The sequence below is a fragment of the Mauremys mutica genome, chromosome 23 (genome assembly GCF_020497125.1).
Source record: "Mauremys mutica isolate MM-2020 ecotype Southern chromosome 23, ASM2049712v1, whole genome shotgun sequence".
Taxonomy (NCBI): domain Eukaryota; kingdom Metazoa; phylum Chordata; order Testudines; family Geoemydidae; genus Mauremys; species Mauremys mutica.
This window is the reverse complement of record NC_059094.1, coordinates 8,909,841-8,923,579: the sequence shown is the minus strand read 5'-3', so window position 1 is coordinate 8,923,579 and position 13,739 is coordinate 8,909,841. Positions and strand designations below refer to the sequence as shown.

The window sequence follows — 13,739 nt, the reverse complement described above, 5'->3', positions numbered from 1 at the left end:
CAAGGGATTTGGGGAGGGTGGATGGACACTTTCCTATGCCCTGCCCATGCAAAGCCTCCCTTCCACAAGCACTGACATGTCCCGAGCCGCCCCTTGCCCCACCACGCCCTCCAGCAGGACGCCTAGGAAGGGGGCCGTACTCACACACTGATGGGCCTCTTCTAGTTGCAGGAAGGGCACCTGATGGTCCGGCATTTCCAGTACCTGAGGTGGTCAGCGTACAGGGATACGCCAGACTCCAAGAAGTCGTTCCTGCACCTGCTGGCCCAAGTGGAGAAGTGGCAGGAGGAGAGCGGCGACGGGAGGACAGTCGTGCACTGCTTGTGAGTAGCCCCTGGAGAACAACAGCCTGCTCACCAGGGCTGGTGGCCATTGGCTCCCGCCCGCCCACGTGCCCACAGGACTAGAGGGGAGCGACCCCCATCAGCCCACCCACCCTTAGTGCTGCCCAAGGGCCCTCCTGGGCGTGAAGTCTGTGTTCTAACCAAGCCACCGTGGATGCAGTTCTGTGCACGTGCAGCGCCACGCGTGGACCTGGCAGCTGCCCTCTTGTTCTGATCCCTGTGGCGAGTTTTGAGGCATTTAAAAAACACCTGCCCAAAGCTGCGACCTCGCTAGCCTGGCTGGTGGAAATCGGTGTCAATCCGTTGAGCTCAGTGGAGCCGCCCCTCCTGGACACCAGCTGAGGCCCAGGCCCGCTGCAGCCAGAATGGAAACTGCTCCCGTCGCTATCCCAGCCACCGCCCGGGGCCCCAGGAGCCTGCCGGGCTTTTGAGGAGAAGGGGATGGAGGCAGCGGCTGAGTGATTGGGGTGACGTGCTCTCCAGCAGGGCTGGTTACCGAGCTCGCGCTCCGAGTGCTCTCAACCATCCTCCGTCCATTTGCTCGCATACGGGCATGCACGCGCACAGACACGGGGCATGATGAGTTTTCAAATCGACAGAGACAGCTGGCGAGTTTTAATCAAAAATTAATTACAGCCTCGTCCATCTTCATTAGTCTAAGGATAATTTGAGAGCGTCCCTTGTAAAATCCGGCTCCCCGCCCCCTCGGAGCTTTGAGGAGGTGAAGACCCGGGTGCAAGGCGAGGAGGAGGGTGTGGAGGCTGATAAATCACAGGCCGGTGTGTCTGGCAAGGCTGATGTGTTCGCAGGTGGAACCCAGTGGCGTTTGGTGCTAAGCAGAACGATGGGACGTGAGCGATACACTGGGTTCTGAGGGCAGCCGCTACCCCAAATAGACATCACAGATAAAGGGGGGAGAACAGGGGGACCGGAGCCATGGAGAGAGAAAGGAACGTGCCCCAGTTACACAGGAAGTTTGTGGCAGAGCCAGGAATTGAACCCCGTGCTCTGAGTCCAGGCCCGATGATCTGCAAGACCCCAGCCTTCCTCGTTGTAGCGCCTCTGACAAGTCTTGGGGTATGGGAATGAGCTCCCCACCCCGTGTGAAGCAGTTTGGTCAGTTCGGAGTTAGGAGAATGTCAGTATCACAGTGGGGCGGTGTCAGGTCTCAGCTTTGCTTTGTGGGAGGTTCAGTCGGGCCCAGCTTGGCAGAGGGAAACCCCAGACCACCACCACATGAATTCTAGGGGAGCCGGTCCGGCCAGGAAACGCACGGTGTGAACAGCTCCTGGCAGCAACCACCCTCAAATTCCTTCCAATACGCCAGAGACAGCAAAGTGAGATCCCTCGTCTCAATGAGAGGCTCCTACCACAGACCCCAGGGGTCCCCCACTGCTCACCCCCTGCCAGAGTGAACATTCCTAGCCCTTGTCTTCCGTCTCGGAGTCAGGTCCTGATCCATGACGATACTTCACCTCGCTCCCCAGAGCTATTTAACTTCCTTAACAGGCCCCTGGCAGGGAGAACAGGAGGATGATGAGGCAGGATGGTCCATGGTCATGGTCCTGGCCTGGGTTCAACTCCCTGCTATAGCCCAGACTTGGGAAAGTCACTTAGTCTCTGTGCCTCCATTTCCCATCCCCTGGGGATAACAGCAGTGTCCTACCTCACAGGGGGCGTCCTGAGGATTCAGACAGTAAAGATTATGAGGGGCTCAGACACTGTGGTGAGTTGGAAACAAGTTCCGCAGCCCTGAAGGAAGGTTCACGCCTCTGTAATGGCCAGGACCACTCTTGATACCTTGTATTAAACTAGCTACAGCCCTGGCTCCCCACCAGCCCTCTGGTCCAGGAGCCTATCGCACCGTTTGGTCCGTAGCTCAGCCATTTCATCCTTTGGAGTTCCGGGGTGTCCAGCCGGTCCTGGCGACGTGTGGAATCCCTAATGAATCCCTTTGCTCCCTGGCTTGCTTCTCCGACTCCTCACTCTGGCAGTAGCTCGTCTTTTCTTACTGAAAAGGGGAAGGTGGTATCCGCTGCAGCAAGTGCTGATGCACACACGGGTGCCTGCAACTAGTCACCCTGAATGGAACTGGCCTGATTTTCAGAGGCATTGCGTGCTAGCAGCTCTCACTGCGATCTGAATATCAGGCCACTTATCAAGGCCCCCAAGTTGAAAGCATTGGCATTTGCCTCTCCATGCTTCACTTCCTACCTCCCGGTATCACAGAGCTTAATTCACTAAAGCCTGTCGCACACTAGCAGATCCCCAGGGGAAAGGGGCCAGCCATTGCCGCTGCTTCGCTCTGTTTCAGTGAGGCTGCTCGTGGGGCAGCTGCTCTGTGGGTCTCCTTGTGCGCTGGCTCTCCACTGACTGACTCCGTGTGTGTCTCCCGCTAGGAACGGGGGTGGTCGGAGCGGCACTTTCTGTGCCTCTACCATGATCCTGGAGATGATCAAGTGTCACAACTTGGTGGATGTTTTCTATGCTGCAAAGACCCTCCGCAACTACAAGCCAAATATGGTCGAGACCTTGGTAAGTGCTGAACGACACCCCCCGCCCCGTCCCTTCTGCCTGCCTCTCACTCGACCTGCTCCTGCGTGTCAGAAAGTCCTGCTGGGCAGTCCGGGCACGCTGGGGTCCAGGTAATCCAGCCTGGGCCAGGGAGCCAGGAGAGACAGACACCAAGCCAGCGTGGATGTATTCGTCTCAACCTGGCACCTCCTTCCCCTGCCCCAGCCGCTTGCTGCATGTGACTTGGGTGCGTCCCAGAGTGTGAGGCAATGACCTCGTAGTGTCATTGCTGGGCTCATCCCCTGAATAACAGAGGGGGCGGTTTGTAGTTAATTCACTGGATATGATTCCAGCTGTTCCTGGGGGTTAGGAGCAGTAGGGGTCCTGGCTGAGGAGCAAAGGGGGGCAGCCCTGCGGAGCATTTTCTGGCCTCAGGCTCCCTGCCAAGCTGGTCAGGCTGGTCTCCTTGTTCTGATGGGACCTGCCTGGTGCGCACACTGTCAGATGGACACCATGTGCTGCCAGATCGGTTGGACCCCAAAGCAGGCCACTGCTGGTGGTTTCATCAGAGTTTCCCCGTGGGTGAATTCATACCCCAAACTGAGGGAGTGCAGATCTGAACGGAGACTGGAGAATGGGATGGGAGGCGCCTGGGGCTGAGCCTGCTGGGTCCGGCACCGCTCTGCGTCGGAGACGCCATAGCAGGGCAGACCTGTCGCCCACCCGGTGTGGTAACCTGATCCTCACAGTGACTGCACCCCTCCGCCCCGCTCCCACGCCCTTGTGCGCAGGGTGACGGTGCTTAGCCAGGACATGGTCCCACATGATCCCGCCCGCAGTGCCCGAATGAGAGCCACACCCATGAAGGCCTTGCTGTGACAGATCCACACAGGACACTGGGGGGCTCAGTTCTCTGCCCACCCATCTCCTGGGTGGAATACAAGGGACTCCTCTACACTTCAGTGGGAAGAATCACTCACATCCTGCCAGGGACAACAGGGTCTCCAGTGGGTTGCGTTCGCCTGTGGTCGCCCTGCCTTTTCGCCTGTGGTGGCCCTCCGAGCACCAGAACCCACATGCACACACCACCTGCTAAGGACAACCTAACTACTCCTGTGTAGGAACAAAAGAAATCCTAACAATGGTTTAGGCCCATTACTAGACGGAGATGGTAAACCTGTTCATCACGATGCAGAAAAGGCAGACGTGTTCAGTACATATTTGTGTTCTGTATTCAGAAAGAAGCATGTTGATGTGTTTGTGGCACATGAAAATGATGTCTGGGGGAGGAGGAGGAGGATTTCCTGTCCATTGATGTTGAATGACGTCTGCTAGGGATAAACATTTTTAAAGAAGCAGGCTTGGATAACTTGCACCCAAGAGTCCTAAGAGAGTTGGCTGAGGAGGTCTCTGATGTAAACTTTTAATAAGTCTGAGAATACTGGGGAAGCTCCAGAAACCTGGAAGAGGGCTAATGTGCCAGTATTCAAAAAGGGCAAGTGGAATGACCCAGATAGCTGCAGGCTGACTAGCCTGACATCAGTCCCGGGCAAAATAATGGAAAAACTGATACGGGATTCAATCCATAAAGAATGAAAGGAGAGGAATATAATGAATACCAGCCAATATGGGTTTATGGAATATAGGTCTTGCTTTCGTTCTCTGAGGTGATTACGAGTTTGGTTGACGACGGTAACTGTGTAGCTGTAATGCACTTAGCCTCTTGTGTGGCCTTTGACTTAGTACCACGGGACATTCCGATTGGAAAATTAGCATTATCCAGTGTCAGTAAAGCGTATGTTAAACGGAGTAAGAACTGGCTAAGTGACTGATCTCAATAAGTAGCTGTCAATGGGGAGTGATCAAGTGAAATCACTGCTGGTAACATTGGCGGATCGTGCAAAGATAGGCAGAGCGGTAAACAAAGCCGAGGACAGACAGTCCTACCGAGCGATCTGAATTGCTGGGTAAACTGGGCCTGTTCGAACAACATGTGTTTTAATTCAGCCAGATGTAAAGTTGGACATCTGGAACAAGCAACGCCGGCCATGCCTACAGAATGGGCGACTGTATCCGAAAAGCAGTGACTCTGCAAAGGATCGAGGGGCTGATGATAACTAGCCATGAGCTCTCAGTGCAGTGCTGTGGCGAAGAGGGCTGATGCGGTCCCTGGGTGTGTAGGAGTGGGGGGGGGGGGGGCGATTTTATAGCGGCACATGGCATCGGTGACTCCGATGCTGGAACACTGCATATAGTTCTAGTGTCCACATTTTCAGAAGGGTGGGGAAAATGTGACGGGGGGAGTGCCAAAGAGAGCCACAAACGTGATTTGAGGTCTGGAAAAACGCCTGACAGCGAGAGCTCCATGTGTTTAGCTGATCTAAGAGAAGATGGAGAGGGGACTTCACAGCATATCAGGACCTTCACAGGGAGCAAATATCACAGGGCTCGTTAATCTAGCCGAGAAAAGCAGAACAAGAACCAATGGGTGGAAACTGAAGCCAGACAAATTCCAATTAGAAATAAGGCTCATTATTATTTTTTTTTTAACAGTCAGGGTGATCAAGCACTGGCACAAACTCCCAAGGGAAGTGGTGGATTCTCCATCATTTGATGTCTGCAGATCAAAACCCGATGCCTTTCAGGAGGATGCTTTAGCCAAACCCAAGTGATTGGGCTCAAGGCAGGGGTAGCTGGGTGAAATGGAATGGCCTGTTCTGTACAGAAGCTCAGACTAGATGTTCTTATGGTCCCTTCTGGCCTTCAGCTCTAAGAACTTTGTTGTCACCATTGGGCAACAACTCACACAACAATCAGGCTTCTCTGTAGCTCTTCCTCTCTCCCGCCTTGCCATCGGTCTCTTTCCGGCTCTCTCCTGTGCCCGTGTGGATCCTTTGTTGCTGCCAGCCTGTGTTGAGGCTGGGCGGCTGGCAGAGGCCTCCCTTCTGCCGTCCATTCCTCAGCAGAAGCTGCCCCCTCGCAAACACGCTCAGCGGGACATTGCTGAGGGCGCCGTGTGAGCTGACTAGGCTGGACGGAGGTGGGGTGGAGTCAGACGAGCGGCGTGGGGCCGGTGACATCCATATCCCACTGTCTGGGCTCTCGTACAGAGCCATGCGGGATGTATTACCCGGGCAGGTAAGCTCACACCTGGGGCCTGTCCCTGCTGGAATCCTCAGCTCCGAATTCTGTGCCGGGGACCAGCTACTCTAAGGAGGAGACGGCTGGTTTCGACGTGACTGTAGGCTAGGAGGGGGGCGCGTCGCAGAGCTCTGGGTGCATGCACTTGAGGGGCTGGAAGAATGGAGGCGGCTGCTGAGGAGGAATGAGGTGCAGTGGCAGAGCTGGGACCAGAGTAGCAGTGGGTGCTGCGGATTAGGAGGTAAGTGCACAGAGCTGTGCGTAGCAATGGAGGGTGTGTTTACGGTGCACCCAGGAGGGTTGCCAGCCCTCCTGGTTTCGCTGGGAGCCTCCTGGAATCGGGTTCCATCTCCCGGAGGTCACTGAAGCCAAACGACGAGATTTTAGGCCACTAAAAGTCGGGCGGCGCAGCGGGACTAAGGCTAGAGACAAGCAAATCATGGCCGAGTGCCAGCTCAGGAGCGTCTGCTCTGCAGCCAGAGGTGTGGCCACAGCCCATGTAGTGGGGGCCCAGGGCGAAGGCAGGCTCCCTATCTGACCTAGCTTTGCATGGTTCCCGGAAGCGACTGCCAGGTCCCAGCAGCCCCTAGGCTCATGGGTGGCCAGGGAGGCTCCATGCACTGCCCCCACCCTGAGGGCCGGCTCTGCAGCTCCCATTGGCCGGGAACCATGACCAATGGGGGTGGTGCCTACGGATGCGAGGGCAGCACGTGGAGCCTCCCCTGGCCGCCCATGCGCCTAGGGGCTGCAGGGACCTGGCGGCTGCTTCCTGGGCTGGAGCTTCCTGGGAGCTGAGATAAGCGCCACTGGGACCCCGAACTCCCCTCCCACACCCCAACCTCCTGTCCCAGCCCAGAGCCCCGTCCTGTACCCCAAATCCATCATCACTGGCCCCACCCCAGAGCCTCACCCCCAGCCCAGAGCCCTCTCCCACACCCCAATCCCCCATCCCTGGCCCCACCCCAGAGCCCACACCCCCAGCCAGAACCACACCCCCTCCCGCAGTGCAAACCCCTCAGCCTCAGCCCGGAGCCCCCTCCTGCATCCTAAACCCCCCAGCCCCAGCCCAGAGCCTGCACCCCCAGCTAGAGTCCTCATCCCTCCCTCACCCCAACCTCCTGCCCCACCCCAGAGCCCTCTCCCGCACCCCAATCCCCCATCCCTGGCCCCACCCTGAGCCCTCTCCCGCACCCCAATCCCCCATCCCTGGCCCCACCCTGAGCCCTCACCCCCAGCTGGAGCCCTCACCCCAACCTCCTGTCCCAGCCCAGATCCCTCTCCCGCACCCCAGCCCCACCCCGAGCCCGCACCCCCAGCTGGAGCCCCACCCCCTTCCCTCACCCCAACCCTCTGCCCCAGCCCGGTGAAAGTGAGGAGGGTGGGGGAGAGCGAGTGACAGAGGGAGGGGGGAATTGAACTGGTGGGGGCAGGGCCTCGGGGAAGGGGCGGGGCAGAGGGTGGGGCAGGGGTGTTTGGTTTTGTGCCGTTAGGCAGCTGACACCCCTACCTACATCTGGGTGGGGTCAGAGCTACATAGGGGTCAAGCCAGGGGGTTTATCACTTTGCTAGAGGAATCCGAGTGGTTTGATGCGTATTTCAAAGCCAGGTGGCCAGCATGTTCGCAGTGCCTGGATTATAAAATCCCTCGCTCTGAACCGAAATGGCTTGCGGGGCGGGGGGGGGGGGGGTGCTTTGCATTAGGAATTAAACCGACGTTGGGCGGGAGGAGAACAAGTAATGAAAAGGCGCAGTCACAGGCATGAAGTCGTCAAGCCCAAAGGTATTACAAAAAAGCAGCATTTCGGGTCAGAACACAATCTTCTCCCAGGCTTAACTGAACCTGAAATGTCTGTTCCAGGAAATTCAATCTAATGGAGCCACCGCGGGCCAGATCTCCCACTGGGGCAAATGGGGGTCGCCTCTCTGAAGTCAGGGGGTCTGCTCCACTTCAGACCGGCTGCGGTTCCCCGTGGGCCTTCCCCCTCCCCACACACTGGCTGCCGGGGGGGGGGGGAATATTTTTACATGATTATAAAAGGAAACAATCCCTTTCCTTAATCCAAAAGCATTCTGTGGTTTTAATCTCTGCGGCTGCCTCCTCTCTTTGATTTCCTTCCCCCGGGACCCCCCCCCACACACACCTGGGCCAGCCGAGTGGTGCCCACCCCTCCGCGCGGCTAATTGGATTCTTTTTGAAGGCCACTGATGCTTCCCACAGAGCTTGCGGGAGGATTGTGCTTTAGAAGCACTTCGCTCTCTCGCACAGATTTCCTCTGCAGGGGATTTTGTGCCCCCTCCTCTCTTTGTGTTTGCGAAGGGAGTCGCATGCAGACAGGATCCTCGTTGCTCTGAGAGGGTCCCGAAGCTCATCCCCCTCCCGAAGTCACAGCTGTCCTCTGCTTGGGACGTACTGTGTCCAGTTTGGGGTCCCCCACTACAGAAAGGATGTGGACAAATTGCAGAGAGTCCAGTGGAGGGCAATGAAAATGATCAGGGGGTTGGGGCACATGGCTTATGAGGAGAGGCTGAGGGAACTGGGATTGTTTAGTGCAGAAGAGAAGAATGAGGGGGGATTTGATAGCTGCTTTCAACTACCTGAAAGGGGGTTCCAGAGAGGATGGAGCTCGGCTGTTCTCAGTGGTAGCAGATGACAGAACAAGGAGCAATGGTCTCAAGTTGCAGTGGGGGAGGTTTAGGTTGGATATTAGGAAAAACTTTTTCACCAGGAGGGTGGGGAAGCACTGGAATGGGTTCCCTAGGGAGGTGGTGGAATCTCCATCCTTAAAGGTTTTTAAGGCCCGGCTTGACAAAGCCCTGGCTGGGATGATTTAGTTGGTGTTGGTCCTGCTTTGAGCAGGGGGCTGAGTGTTGAGTCCCAAATGGGGCTGGGAGCCAGAGGAGTAGATGGCCACATGCTCTGCTAGTGGGAAAAGGGCTCATTCCGTTAAAGGCACCAGAGCCGCTCTGTCGCCATGGGCTGATGCCTGGCTTGGCGCATCCATGCACAACTGTGCTCAGAGCATAAGCTGTCCAGGGCAGAAAGATACTAGTAAACTTCAGGGCCTGTCAAAATAAATACATAATAATCCTCCCATTAAGAGGAAGTCGTTATTTTTAGCCCTTCCTCTAATGGGAAAATAAGATCCCGTATATCTTCTAAATATAGATAAATCAATGCACAGGGTAGCAATTCTAGCCGGGGGAATTTTCACACAGGACATAAGTCGTAGCCACAAAATATATGCAGACAAGGGTACTTTCATTGCGCCCACTCAACCCAAACTGGCGCAGGCACCAGTTAACTGTCCCTGTACCAAGGGAGCGGCAGTGACTCGGCTGTGCTCCTGGTGCAGGTATCCAAGCCACTGGACCGAGCGGCAGGCTGTAAGGCTTTGCTGCAGGGAGCCGTTTGTTTAGGACTCACTTCCTTGAATGTAAACAGTAAGACTCCCCTGATGCCAGTTTTCCCAGGATCGGGCCCTTCAGCTGCCTTAGTGGGGCTTGTATATGCACGCATCTGTTGGCACGTGCAATCCCCTGCTTCATACACGCAAGGGTGGGCTCGGAGCCGACAGGCACGGATGTGTAGCAGATGCCGCAAAGACCCCCGCGCCCAGCTGACCTCGTGCCCCGTCCTGTCTCAGGTGGGGGCTGCCATTGACACTAATGAGGAACCAATTCCATGCGGCAAACCCCCACCAACTGGCACGGATTGGCTCCCTTGCTGGCAGACTTGGAGGGGAGGCTGAGAAATGAACAGACCACAAAGACTGAACTCCCCTTTCTTCCCTAGATCATAGGTCTTCTGAGTCAGGGCTGAGCTGCATTGGTCAGGTGATTTGTAGGATGCTTGTGCTTCCATTGCCAAGGCTGGATAATCCAGGACCTTAGTCCCAGGTCTGTCCCCAGGCACCTTTCACCAGTGTCAAATGCATTATTTTTTTTAATGAATGGGTAATGTTCAGGGGGGCTGGAACAATTTGTATAGTGGGGGTGCTGAGAGCCATTGCACCAAACTGTAAACCCTGGATATGATGGAAACCACTTCAAGCGAGAGGGTGCAGAAGCACCCCTAGTCCCAGCACCTATGGTAATGTTACGAGAGTGTTCCCCAAAAGCACTGTCTGGATCTATGCAGGTAGTTCATAGCTCACAGCACCAGCGGATGGTGCTCAGGAGCATGCAGGAGAAGCAGAGCTGGTTGGAAAGGCTCGGAAGGAATGTTTTTCCATTGGAAAATACCAGTTTTGTCAAATGTGAAACATTTTGTGGAAACGTGTCACCAATGATGCAAATTCTTTTGGGAAGAAAAATGGGAAAAAGCATTTAGACTCATAGACTTTAAGGTCAGAAGGGACCATTATGATCATGTAGTCTGACCTCCTGCACAAAGCAGGCCACAGAATCTTACCCATCCACTTCTATAACAAACCCCTAACCTATGTCTGAGTTATTGAAGTCTTCAAATTGTGGTTTGAAGACCTCAAGCTGCAGAGAATCCTCCAGCAAGTGACCCGTGCCCCATGCTGCAGAGGAAGGCGAAAAACCTCCAGGGCCTCTGCCAATCTGCCCCGGAGGAAAATTCCTTCCCGACCCCAAATATGGCGATCAGTTAAACCCTGAGCATGTGGGCAAGACTCACCCGCCAGCACCCAGGAAAGAATTCTCTGTAGTAACTCAGATCCCGTCCCATCTAACATCCCATCACAGACCACTGGGCATACTTACCTGCTGATAATCAAAGATCAGTTGCCAAAATTAATTGCCAAAATTAGGCTATCCCATCATACCATCCTTTCCATAAACTTATCAAGCTTAGTCTTAAAGCCAGATATGTCTTTTGCCCCCACTACTCCCCTTGGAAGGCTGTTCCAGAACTTCACTCCTCTAATGGTTAGAAACCTTCATCTAATTTCAAGTCTAAACTTCCTAGTGTCCAGTTTATATCCATTTGTTCTTGTGTCCACATTGGTACTAAGCTTAAATAATTCCTCTCCCTCCCTGATATTAATCCCTCTGATATATTTATAAAGAGCAATCATATCTCCCCTCAGCCTTCTTTTGGTTAGGCTAAACAAGTCAAGCTCTTTGAGTCTCCTTTCATAAGACAGGTTTTCCATTCCTCGGATCATCCTAGTAGCCCGTCTCTGAACCTGTTCCAGTTTGAATTCATCCTTCTTAAGCATGGGAGACCAGAACTGCACACAGTATTCCAGATGAGGTCTCACCGGTGCCTTGTATAACGGTACTAACACCTCCTTATCTCTACTGGAAATACCTCGCCTGATGCATCCTAAAACGGCATTAGCTTTTTTAATGGCCATATCACACTGGCGGCTCATAGTCATCCTGTGATCAACCAATACTCCGAGGTCCTTCTCCTCCTCTGTTACTTCCAACTGATGTATCCCCAATTTATAACTAAAATTCTTATTATTAAACCCTAAATGCATGACCTTGCACTTTTCACTATTAAATTTCATCCTATTACTATTACTCCAGTTTACAAGGTCATCCAGATCTTCCTGTAGGATATCCCGGTCCTTCTCTGTGTTAGCAATACCTCCCAGCTTTGTGTCATCCGCAAACTTTATTAGCACATTCCTGCTTTTTGTGCCAAGGTCAGTAATAAAAAGGTTAAATAAGATTGGTCCCAAAACTGATCCCTGAGGAACTCCACTAGTAACCTCCTTCCAGCCTGACAGTTCACCCTTCAGTACAACCCGTTGTAGTCTCCCCTTTAACCAGTTCCTTATCCACCTTTCAATTTTCATATTGATCCCCATCTTTTCCAATTTAACTAATAATTCCCCATGTGGAACCGTATCAAATGCCTTACTGAAATCGAGGTAAATTAGATCTACTGCATTTCTTTTGTCTAAATAATCTGTTACCTTCTCAAAGAAGGAGATCAGGTTGGTTTGGCACGATCTACCTTTTGTAAAACCATGTTGTAATTTGTCCCAATTACCATTGACCTCAATGTCCTTAACTACCCTCTCCTTCAAAAATTTTTCCAAGACCTTACATACTACAGATGTCAAACTAACAAGCCTACAGTTACTCGGATCACCTTTTTTTCCCTTTCTTAAAAATAGGAACTATGTTAGCAATTCTCCGGTCGTACGGTACAACCCCTGAGTTTACCGATTCATTAAAAATTCTTGCTAATGGGCTTGCAATTTCATGTGCCAGTTCCTTTAATATTCTTGGATGAAGATTATCTGGGCCCTCTGATTTTGTCCCATTAAGCTGTTCGAGTTTGGCTTCTACCTCAGATGTGGTAATATCTACCTCCATATCCTCATTCCCATTTGTCATCCTTCCATTATCCCTAAGCTCCTCATTAAAGACTGAGGCAAAGTATTTCTCTAAGGTTGAATTATTGCATTCGAACCTATTCAAAATAGAACATTTTGATTTTCCATTTTGAACTGACTTTTCATTTAATTTTTTAAGTAATAGAATAGAATTAATTAATGGGAAAAAGTCAAAATTGGAACAAAAGGTTTTGATTGACCTGAAGCATTTTTTTTTCCAGAATTTCATTTTGCAGGAAATTTAGAAATTTCTTGTTTTCCTTCTGGTTTGGAGCCACAGACATTTCAAAACTGTGAAACTGCAAAGTCTGGTTCCTGCTCTGCTATATTCATAGGCTTCTAGGACCAATAAAACCTCTTGTGCAGTACAAGGGGCTTACGCTGGGCAGCTCTTTACTTCAGCTCTTCACGCATTTCTTGTTTTTTTTTCTTCTTAAAGGAACAGTATCATTTCTGCTACGACATAGCACTGGAATACCTGGAATCACTGGAGACAAGATAGCATCGTGCCGGAAGATGGAAAGCAAATGTTTGTTTAGAGTTCACGCCAAACATGCATTTTGCACTTGGACTTTGAGCTAGTGCGACTGGTGAGAGGAGCGGGAAATAATGGACAGAATAAAAAAAATACAATAACGAAAAACAAAAGGCAGGACGTGAAGAAATGTCAGCCATGATGGATCTTCATCCTCCTGCTCTCCATCTCCCAGGCCCTCTTTCCACCCTTATGGGACAGAGCTCAAATGGGTTGGTTGCCAGCACTCGTTCCATTACCATGGCGATGCCTCCGTGACAGCCAGGACTGTGAAACATACAAGGGCGAGTAAGAGGACTTCACCCATGGACACCTTTGGACACATCCAACGCATGGAGCAGACCATGGCTAAAGCAGAAGCAAAGTGGGAAGGGAAAAAAGAGAGGAATTCCAGCCTCTTTCTCAGTGATGGTCACAAAGGATTTATGGAAACAACAGTAGTTGGGTTTTTTGAATTGTATTTTCAGTCTAAGCAGCTTTTCAGAGGAGCCCAAAAGGTCCTCTGCAGCCTTTGGCCTCTGTGGAGACACAAGCCCTGTTGGAGTGAAGACACTAAAGCGAGTTGTGTCATTTTCAGTCTCAGTTTTAATCATGAGTTTGCTGTTCGCTAATGGATGCCAGCTTCCCGAGAGAGAATCCTATTTCATTTGTGTGTCCCCCCAGAGCATACAGCCCATTGGCAGATGTGGGGCTGGGGGAATCCAGGTTGTGTAAAATTGGGCAGGGGCATAACGACTGCTCCTGTCCAGTGCTCACCCCCAGCCTAAGCTATCCTGCCAAGGTTTTCTGAAGTGGCTAAGTGATTTTGGGTGCCCCAATCTTTTGGGTGCCCACAATGAGGTATGTTAAAGGCCCCTGATTTTCAGAGGGTGAGTTCTCAGCCCT

At 52.6% G+C, this 13,739-nt stretch overlaps 1 protein-coding gene across 1 annotated transcript in view; it reads left to right on the top strand.

Moving 5' to 3' along the window:
* PTPRU (protein tyrosine phosphatase receptor type U) overlaps positions 1-13,428 on the top strand; it is a 277,217-nt gene extending 263,789 nt beyond the window's left edge. Inside the window, exons 28-30 of the mRNA XM_044998066.1 lie at positions 166-323; positions 2,744-2,879; positions 12,759-13,428. Of these exons, the coding sequence (XP_044854001.1) occupies positions 166-323; positions 2,744-2,879; positions 12,759-12,821 (357 nt within the window). The 3' untranslated portion in view covers positions 12,822-13,428. The remainder of the gene's footprint in view (positions 1-165; positions 324-2,743; positions 2,880-12,758) is intronic.
* The last annotated feature ends 311 nt before the right edge of the window (positions 13,429-13,739 follow it).